This window comes from Lithobates pipiens, unplaced genomic scaffold (assembly GCF_037356315.1).
Source record: "Lithobates pipiens isolate NorthernLeopardFrog02 unplaced genomic scaffold, aLitPip1_a1.2 Scaffold_22, whole genome shotgun sequence".
Taxonomy (NCBI): Eukaryota; Metazoa; Chordata; class Amphibia; order Anura; family Ranidae; genus Lithobates; species Lithobates pipiens.
The window spans coordinates 318090523-318101517 of NW_027507784.1; the positions used below are offsets into that span (position 1 = coordinate 318090523).

The window sequence follows — 10995 nt, forward strand, 5'->3', positions numbered from 1 at the left end:
ACTGAATGGGTTAATTGGCCGTTTAGTCCAGGGGCACAAGGAAAAAAAAGCTATACTTAACCGATCCTTCTGAAAACCCTGCTCCCCACATTCAGAGGTGGACTGTTCCTGCCATCCTCAGGTCCAGAGCAAGTCTATGGAAGAGATGACATCAGGAACAGGCCATTCACAAGACCTCTATCATGCAGGGGGGTGTTAGGAGCGGCAGGGACCAGTCTTGCGCTTGGAAGGTATACATCTACTCTGCAACCCACAAGAACACACACACACACACACACACACACACACTTTTCCTGGAGTTCTACTTTAAGCTAGGCATAAAGTGAATACATTTTGGCTGGTTTGTTAGGAACCAGCCGAAATTCCCTTTGTGGGTGACCCTGTTGGCCCCCTCCTGCCTGACATCTTATGACTGAAAGAAAATAGAAATAAGGCTGGGTTCACACCTGTGTGGCCCTGCGGGTCGTAGTTTGCAGGGACATGAGAGCAAATTCATTTGAATGGACTACCATGCCGTACAACACGCAGGAAAGGTGTCGCTGCACCATTTCTGGAATTCCAGCCGGTTGTGGTATTTGTGCGTGTCCCGCAGCCGCACCACCTGCACAAATGTGAACCTAGCCTAATCTAGAAGGAGCCAGGTAGAGAGTTGTCATCCAATCAAATTAGTTAGGTGCATCTACTGTTTGGGTATGCAACAGCCACGGGCACCAGCTGTCAAAATACAACAGCCAACACTGCAGATTTGTCCATTCACTTCGTATTTCAGCTTTTCCCTCCTCTACCCTTGGACTTAAAGTGTGCGTGTGTAAGAGAATATATACAATTTTCTCAGTAGACGGCTAACATCACAGATAAAACACCTGATGTTTTCTTGGCAGCGAGATTCTCTGCGCTCATGTTGTCAGGAGGATCAATCCTTTTCAAAGTGGTCTGCACACCTGTTGCATTTACAAATTCATTCAGCATTTCCCCACTTGGATTCACAATTTAAATTATTTGAGCTGCCAGATTACCTTATGCACCTAGCAGCAGGCCAGGTACACGTGGGGTCCCCAGTTATATTCATAGCTGCAAAGTAAGGCAGACACAATCACTGGGGTCCAGGCCCGGGAAAGATCAGACATACGTGCACAGCGCAATGAATTAGTCTCAGTAGTGATTAGCAACACAATACAATAATCCCTCACTGACTCTACAACAAGACAATGCCAGGGGAAAATCCATGCCAAAAAATGAACAAGGGCTGGCACACAACCAGTCCACATAACCACACATACATCAACAAACCGGGTCACAGCCCTCAGTACAGGCTATGGAGGGACACTACGCTGCTGGGTACAGCACTATTTAAAAAAATACTAGAAACAATTGCATGATCTTTATAGAAAAGCAGATATAAACCCATAACTGGACGGTATTCATTTCATTTTTTTATTTTTACTTTTTGCTTCATGGTACGATTGCTCTCTCCAGCCTTGGACCATCTTTCTGATCGTGACATTAGTGGACCAAACCTGCACAAACTGTTGGCATGGCGACTTGTGGTCTCCACCCAGGGCACATAGGACAATACAGGAGCATAAGAGGAAAAACAACCCACACACACATCCTTGAAACCGTCCAGAGGTTTTGTGCCCCTCCCTCTCCAGCAGCAGGTGAAATGCATCAGATGGAAGGTAGTGGTGTGTGTCGCTGCTGGCAGAGTTTTGTATGCGAGGAGTCAGCGGTGTGCAGGTTCACTATTTTTGTATGTAAACAGTTTTCTCACCTTAACAGGATGCCTTAACAAGGATCTTTCATAGCAAGAGAGCCCACTATTTTAAAGTGGTTCTAAAAAGGCAGAAGGTTTTTACCTTCATGAAAGGGAAAAAAAAAAATAAAAAATAAAAACACACCCCACACACAACCCTTCAGGCTGGCAGGATTCCGGTGTGTGACCATTAACGGTTTCGGACCTGAATTTCGGACCAAAACATGCACAGGACTTCGCTGCACCGGAGCTGCTGCAGAGATGTGTGAACCGGCTCCATGTGGCAAATGCTGAAAAACACTTTTTGTAAAACATGCAACCCACAAAGCGCCAACATGTCCCATAAGCCATTTAAATCCACGGGCTGCCCTATACGTGTCACAGGAAAAACGAGCCACAAAACGTTCGCTCCCACTATGCCAACATCTAGTGGGAGCGAACGGGGCCTGAAAGTGAAATTGGTGCAACAACAATGAGGCTCCATTCACATCTGTACTGTGCATTTCAAAAATGTGCTGCACCAAACATTGCAGTAAAAGATAAATAAAACTCATATGGGAATACGAGTTCCTGCTAAGCAGAGATGTGAACAGGGCTTGACAGCTGAGTGTTTGTCCACTCCCTTCTAAAGATGGCCATACAGTATGCAATCTGATTGTGTATTTATTTAGTGAGAAGGGTGAGCACTGATTTTTTTAAATGAAATGCAATCAATGTGCAGCTAGGAATGGGAGGGAGGATGCTAATGAGGTCAGCTGGTCAACTCCTTCCTGTGTCATGACCTACAGTCTGTAAGGACGCAAGACAGAAGCAATAGATATGTTTTGAATCATGGATGGAGGACAGTAAGATACGTGTCTGTAGATTTTAGGGAAAGCTTTGAATTTATTTTATTTTTTTGTTAAAATTAGCACATGAATGCTATATTTGTGCATAGGGGAGCTAGAATTTAGAAAAAAAAAAAAAAAGGGGTGAATTTAGCCTTTAAGCCTAGGTTCACACTGACTGGGTTCGAAATTGTGCGATTTCAGCTGAACTCACAAGATTTCATACCCGCATGTCAGTGTGACTTTGAGAGCAATTTCAGAGACATTTGTGTGGGTTGTTGCACAGATGTCTATACAAATGCCCCCCCCCCCGCCCCTCGAAGTCGCCAAAAGTAGTATAGGAACTACTTTGGTGTGGCACTGCACCAATTTGGACGGTGCCATTGCTGGCAATTGGTCTGATTTGACATGCCAAATCGGACCAAATATGAACCTGGGCTTATACACATTGAAGAAGGAAAAAAAAACAAAAAAAAACAAAAAAAAAAAACACACATTTATGACTTTCCACAGAGGAATACTTTGCAAACAATAGTGTCAATGTAAATCGTCAAAACCATTTCTACATCGTAGAGGGGAATTGTGGTGAACTTCCTTCTAAGGAAAGGGAAGAGATTAATGTCTTCAATGCATTTAATAAAAATAGTTGTCGCCAAGTACAATATTAGAGCAAAGCAAATGCCCAAAATTAATATAGCTCCATCTCATCGTACACAAAGAATTTATTACATGAGGAGAATCTTATAAAGTTGTTAGACTCGTGTCAGAAGAGGGATGGGTGGTATGGATTATTACATTCCATGTCATGAAAGTTATTTTGGTACAGAAGAGAAGTATTAGGGCTGCAGACTCCAAAGATGGTAGCAAGTGGCAAGCCATAGCTGAATTTCGGGTCCAAAAACCTGTCAGTCAAAAAAAGACTCAGCCACAAAAAGGATCTAATCCACTTTGTGTGCACCAAATCCTTTCGAAAAGAGATTACTTTGTAAAAAGTAGCAGCGACACGATCAGTGTACTGTACATAGCCTGAGCAGAGCTGTGGGAGGGGCCATCCATTACAGGCTGCCTGCAAAAAATACTGGAGGGGCGGAGACAAGACCACTCACCCTGCACAAGGAGAGAGCAGCAGTGACCGGTCTATTACAGGAGGGTAAAATATCACACGGATTACTGCACAGATCTGGAAGAAATGCACCAAGTTGTACACGTCGTGTGATAGAGGGAAAAAAAATAAAAATAAAAAAATTATGAGATAGAGATAGATAGAATATATACACACTATATTTGCTTATCCCAGAGTTGACGGGCAATTAAGTAAATCCACAAATACGCATGGAGCAACACTGACCACCATCAGGTGTGTAGAGCACAGTCAAAACCACATTAAATAAAACATATCAGGCACACCACATTCTATGGGCCTGTACACATATCTCCATAAAATAAAAAGTAAAATCTGCATCCAAAAGATTAGCAAAATGAACTTCCACATTCTATGCCTGTACACATTTAAATGCATCTTACGCAGGGTCTCTCAACCAGGGTGCCGTGGCACAGTGGAGCACTGCTAGCATGGGACCTGGTGTTTCCTAGATGAGTGTCACGAGTTGCCAAAGTGCATGCCAGACTCTGATGTGAATTTCATTTCCATGCCGGCACGCCTCTCCTGCATGTAAAAATCATTTTTTTGCTAAAAAATTACTCAGAACCCCCAAATATTTCATATATTTATTATCAGAGACCCTAGGGAATAAAATTGCAGCAGTTACAACTTTTTATGTCACACAGTATTTGCGCAGCAATTTTTCAAACGTTTTGGGGAAGAATATAGATGCTAGGGATGCACCGAAATTTCAGCTGCCGAAACATATATCGGCCAAAAATGTCTCTTTCGGCAAAAAACGGCCGATAATTGAGCCGAAAATGGGGTGGGGCCTGGGCGGAGCACCACCCCCGCCCCTGGTGCCGCCCATCATGGGAGGTGTATAGCGCAGGAGAGCCGCCTCCGCCGTCTGGTTCAATAGAGCGCCGGGAACATCACAGCTTTCATTTCAATTGGACAGCAGTGCCAAAATCTTGGGATTAGTAGTCCATGTGTAGACTTTCAGACACAATGTGATCCCTCTCAATCCCCTGTGCAATGGACACCATATAAGACCACCACCGACGACAAGAAAAGCCTGCTTACCAGATATACTGGACCTTTTGAAAGGCCAGCAACGCTTGTGGCCAATTACCCTGCCAGGGCCTTTGGGTTGCAATCCAACCAATGATCTGTAGTCCTACAGGAAATCTCTCTCCCCTGATTTTAGGAATGTCCCACTCAAAATAAAATAGACTCTGCATTGCGTAAATCCAAAGATTTATTTGTTTAAAAGCACCTCTCACACATGGAGGACTAGTATAACACGGTCCGGTAAAAACATACAAGCACCTGTGCTTCCAGGATGCGCAAGTCGCAATGATGTCAGCCCTTTGTCTTCCCTACGCGTTTCATCAGAGATTGAAATTGTCCTGGGGCTTAGAGCTTCCAGAGTGAAAATTCAACTCTCCGCCCTCTTTCTGTATTCTCAGACAAGCTTATAAATTCAGCACTTTAAATGGATGTAGTGAAGACTGCAGATAGACAGATACAACTTATGTAGGAGGACTGGTTTTAATCTCTGTATCACCCAAGGATAGTCCCTTCACTGGGTATACAGAAGGGTTTACAACCACTTTAAAAAGGCAGTTGTGTGAATTGTCCCCAGCTCAGGTATTCCCATTGCTAATTATTATTTAGGTTTTCTACAATTTAGCCTGGGGTGCCCCCAGACTTTGCATACTTGCAAAGGGTGCCGTTACTGAAAAAAAAAAAAAAATAAATAAAAATGTGAGAAATGCTAACTTAACGAATAGTGCAAATCTACCCGATTGGCCGTTGCTGCAGCTCAGAGGTAACACGTAAACAATCAGCAATGTGCAGTTTGCAGTGCCCGCAACTGCACACAACTGAGGTTTACCAGTCATCCCTGAAATGCCGCCTGCACCCTAGCAACCCAGGAAGCTAGACAGCAGGAGACCTAGCAACCTAGGGCAGTAGCACTGTACACGTGTTAAGGCAGCACAAAGGTTAGATGCGTACAGTGTTCGGACGAGACTTATGTAGGATTCTGCTGCCAGCAAGTTCCCATGTAAAAATCATGTGCATGAACCCTTATGCAAGTAAAATTGCTACCGCTTACTTCTAGGTAAACAAGGTGTTCTACTAGGTTACTGCGATTGTACCTGCGCTGACAGCGTGTGGATGCATAATGGCTGGATTCCACTGTGCAAGCCTGCAGTGACATCGGTAGATGGGATTAACTACCTAGCAGGAATTTTAGGTTCACGGCGCAGCACAGAGCAGTGAGGTCAATTTACTAAAACTGGAGTGCACAAAATCTGTTGCAGCCAATATAGCCAATCCGCTGCACCAGATTTTCAGCTCTCCAATTTTAGTGAATCAACCCCTCTGCGTTCTTCAGGAGTCAACAAATCTACCGGCAGAAAGAGGATTCTCTGCCGAGCGCGGTCTGTGAATAAAATCTACGTTGCTGCAGACTTCACTCTTCCAATAGCTACAAAATGATACTTTTGATAGAGTACAGGTTTGTTACTGTGGTGTGTGCGATTGTATCAAATGTGACCATGTCTGTGGAAAGTAGTTGATACTTGGCACAGACAGTAGGACCCGAGCTGGAAAACACAGTGTGCCTTTACAATATGCAAATGAAACAATTAAGGCAAGGTAAAAAAAAAAAAAAAAAAAAAAAAAATATACACTGCAGAATGTTCTCATCCTCCCCCCCCTACAAGTGTTAGAGAATGCATGCAGACTACAGCACACAGGGGTTTGTGTACGGATGTCACATGTACCATCAAAAGCTAATGGTACAGATCTCATCAAGTTCTCGAAGATGTGGTTGTAGAGTGCAGAAGCGTGAGCAAGCGCCAACAGTCATAACTGTACGTTGTTATACAACACATCAACATGATAGCAGTGTATGTCAGCACAGATACAACACACCATCAGACTGACAACAATGATTGTCCAATGAGGGTGCAAGAGACGTCCTGGTGAAATGGTGAGCTCTTTGTTATCACAAAGTAAACTAATACAGAACTGCAAAGTAACAGGGTCAGAGTCTTGGTTCCAGCAAGCATCCGCCTCTGCCGACACTCCGGCTGTGGAGTCCCAGGTCGGCCAGCTTGGCTGCAGAACTAAAAGAAACCCTCAACATCCTTTGTACTACAATACATGGAGCCAGTAATGCAGGACAGATGTCACACTCCGGAGTGCCACCACCTCTCCGCTCACAGCAAAACAAATGGAAACAATAAGGGAAGCGTGCTGTAAGGCAGGAACAACGCTCCAACAACAAAACTGATGATCAATAATGTATGGTACACCAATAATATATAATGATCAATTATGTATGGTATATCAATACTGAGCAGCAATGTCCGATACACCTGTAATAAATAAATCAGTGATGTATGGTACACCAATAATTAACTCTTCATCTGTAATATGCGGCATGCCAATAAAATGCTGATCAGTAATGCATAGCAACAATAATCAATAATGTATACATCCGATTTGTTATATTGGGTTAAGGCCTTCAATGTTTTTTCTTTTCAACTTCTGGATCCCAGTAAATCTATGGAGGAGAGATCCCTCTAATGTGTATACATGTACAGTATATAGAAGGTTCCGGGAAGAATTTCATCCCCCCACAAAAAAAAATAAAAAAATAAAAAGAGGGACCCTTCCACAAGCACCCCATCTCTTCAGTAAAAGGAGAACCCTGCAAGTACACTACTCAGTAGTCTCCTCCATAAAGAGGACCTCTCCTCATACACCCCCCCCCCCCACCACATCTCCTCCATAAAGAGGACCTCTCCTCATACACAACCCCCCCCCCCCCCACCACATCTCCTCCATAAAGAGGACCTCTCCTCATACACCCCCCCCCCCCCACCACATCTCCTCCATAAAGAGGACCTCTCCTCATACACCCCCCCCCCCCCCACCACATCTCCTCCATAAAGAGGACCTCTCCTCATACACAACCCCCCCCCCCCCCACCACATCTCCTCCATAAAGAGGACCTCTCCTCATACACCCCCCCCCCCCACCACATCTCCTCCATAAAGAGGACCTCTCCTCATACACCCCCCCCCCCCCACCACATCTCCTCCATAAAGAGGACCTCTCCTCATACACCCCCCCCCCCCCCACCACATCTCCTCCATAAAGAGGACCTCTCCTCATACACCCCCCCCCCCCCACCACATCTCCTCCATAAAGAGGACCTCTCCTCATACACAACCCCCCCCCCCCCCCCACCACATCTCCTCCATAAAGAGGACCTCTCCTCATACACCCCCCCCCCCCCACCACATCTCCTCCATAAAGAGGACCTCTCCTCATACACCCCCCCCCCCCCACCACATCTCCTCCATAAAGAGGACCTCTCCTCATACACAACCCCCCCCCCCCCCCACCACATCTCCTCCATAAAGAGGACCTCTCCTCATACACCCCCCCCCCCCCCACCACATCTCCTCCATAAAGAGGACCTCTCCTCATACACCCCCCCCCCCCCCACCACATCTCCTCCATAAAGAGGACCTCTCCTCATACACCCCCCCCCCCCCACCACATCTCCTCCATAAAGAGGACCTCTCCTCATACACCCCCCCCCCCCACCACATCTCCTCCATAAAGAGGACCTCTCCTCATACACCCCCCCCCCCCCACCACATCTCCTCCATAAAGAGGACCTCTCCTCATACACAACCCCCCCCCCCCCCCCACCACATCTCCTCCATAAAGAGGACCTCTCCTCATACACCCCCCCCCCCCCACCACATCTCCTCCATAAAGAGGACCTCTCCTCATACACCCCCCCCCCCCCCCCACCACATCTCCTCCATAAAGAGGACCTCTCCTCATACACCCCCCCCCCCACCACATCTCCTCCATAAAGAGGACCTTTCCTCGTACACCCCCCCCCCCCACCACATCTCCTCCATAAAGAGGACCTTTCCTCATACACCCCCCCCCCCCACCACATCTCCTCCATAAAGAGGACCTCTCCTCATACACCCCCCCCCCCCCCACCACCACATCTCCTCCATAAAGAGGACCTTTCCTCATACACCCCCCCCCACCACATCTCCTCCATAAAGAGGACCTTTCCTCATACACCCCCCCCCCCCACCACATCTCCTCCATAAAGAGGACCTTTCCTCATACACCCCCCCCCCCCCCACCACATCTCCTCCATAAAGAGGACCTTTCCTCATACACCCCCCACCACATCTCCTCCATAAAGAGGACCTTTCCTCATACACCCCCCCCCCACCACATCTCCTCCATAAAGAGGACCTCTCCTCATACACCCCCCCCCCACCACATCTCCTCCATAAAGAGGACCTTTCCTCATACACCCCCCACCACATCTCCTCCATAAAGAGGACCTCTCCTCGTACACCCCCCCCCCACCACATCTCCTCCATAAAGAGGACCTTTCCTCATACACCCCCCACCACCACATCTCCTCCATAAAGAGGACCTCTCCTCGTACACCCCCCCCCCCCACATCTCCTCCATAAAGAGGACCTTTCCTCATACACCCCCCACCACATCTCCTCCATAAAGAGGACCTCTCCTCGTACACCCCCCCATCACCACATCTCCTCCATAAAGAGGACCTCTCCTCGTACACCCCCCCCCCCCCACATCTCCTCCATAAAGAGGACCTCTCCTCGTACACCCCCCCCCCCACATCTCCTCCATAAAGAGGACCTCTCCTCGTACACCCCCCACCACATCTCCTCCATAAAGGAGGACCTCTCCTCGTACACCCCCCACCACATCTCCTCCATAAAGAGGACCTCTCCTCGTACACCCCCCCCCCCCCCACATCTCCTCCATAAAGAGGACCTCTCCTCGTACACCCCCCCCCCACCACATCTCCTCCATAAAGAGGACCTCTCCTCGTACACCCCCCACCACATCTCCTCCATAAAGGAGGACCTCTCCTCGTACACCCCCCACCACATCTCCTCCATAAAGAGGACCTCTCCTCGTACACCCCCCCCCCCCCCCCCCCACATCTCCTCCATAAAGAGGACCTCTCCTCGTACACCCCCCCCCCACCACATCTCCTCCATAAAGAGGACCTCTCCTCGTACACCCCCCCCCCCCCACATCTCCTCCATAAAGAGGACCTCTCCTCGTACACCCCCCCCCCCACCACATCTCCTCCATAAAGAGGACCTCTCCTCGTACACCCCCCCCCCCCCCCACCACATCTCCTCCATAAAGAGGACCTCTCCTCGTACACCCCCCCCACCACATCTCCTCCATAAAGAGGACCTCTCCTCGTACACCCCCCCCACCACATCTCCTCCATAAAGAGGACCTCTCCTCATACACCCCCTTTCCCTCATGCTGGGCGCCCCTCCTCCTCTCTCCCGCACCTTGTTGAAGGCGAACAGCTCCTGTTTGATCTTCTCCCTCTGGGGGTCGTGCCCCTGCCGCCGGAAGCGAAACTTCATCATCTTGCCCGGGTCCCGGAGCCCGCACTCTCCCCCAGCACTCACACAGCCGACCGCCGGGCAACTTGATCCAGCCCGGCCTGTGACTGACGCCCGCCTCAGCCTATCAGCGGCGCCGCCTCCAGGCTCTACCTACTAGCTTCGTAGCTCCGCCTCCGGGACTCAAGCCCGACTGGTGCGCCTGTGCGGCGGGGGGGATGCCGGGACTTGTAGTCTGTTCGTGTGTGAAGTAAATTAAGTGCAGAGCAGTGTGCGCACTCTCTGGGCCTCCCAATGTGAAATAAACCAAGCACAATAAATATGATGGTCTGTGTATCCTTCTTCTTTCTCCACAGACAGCATTCCCCCTGTCTCCACACAACACAAACCAATTATATGGATAGAAAAGCCTACAAATCCCCATGAGACTGTGTATGCAAAGCCCAAAACTTTCCTTAGATGAAGTATTATCTTTGGTTGTGTCCCCCTGGGGAGATCCTTCTTCACTTCCTGTCCTGAAGATATAAAAGGAAATGAGAGGAGATCTCTCCTGAAGTGAAGAGAATCCTATGGTGGACCCCACCCTCTCCCATTTTTGGGGGGTAGAATTGTGTATTTATGGCCCATAGACTTTAATGGGAGTGTTTGTTGTTTACATGCAATTTTCAGGTGCTCCCATTTTAATGTCTACGTGGCTCAAAAACGCACAATTCTGTTCCTGTACTAGAAGCTGTCTGTACAAACATGCAGAGAAAGCATCTACATCGTCTGGCTACGCTCACGCTAAACTGTGAATGGGGATTTAGAGAGTTGTTATGGAAACAGGTGTCCCCATGGGGATGTTTT

At 48.1% G+C, this 10995-nt stretch overlaps 1 protein-coding gene across 3 annotated transcripts in view; it reads right to left on the reverse strand.

Moving 5' to 3' along the window:
- Window positions 1-10277, reverse strand: part of LLGL1 (LLGL scribble cell polarity complex component 1) — a 114737-nt gene extending 104460 nt beyond the window's left edge. For all 3 annotated transcript variants that reach the window (XM_077449444.1, XM_077449443.1, XM_077449442.1), the window contains exon 1: window positions 10093-10277. In XM_077449444.1, coding sequence (XP_077305570.1) covers window positions 10093-10173 — 81 coding nt within the window. In that variant the 5' untranslated portion in view covers window positions 10174-10277. The remainder of the gene's footprint in view (window positions 1-10092) is intronic.
- Between the last annotated feature and the right edge of the window lie 718 nt (window positions 10278-10995).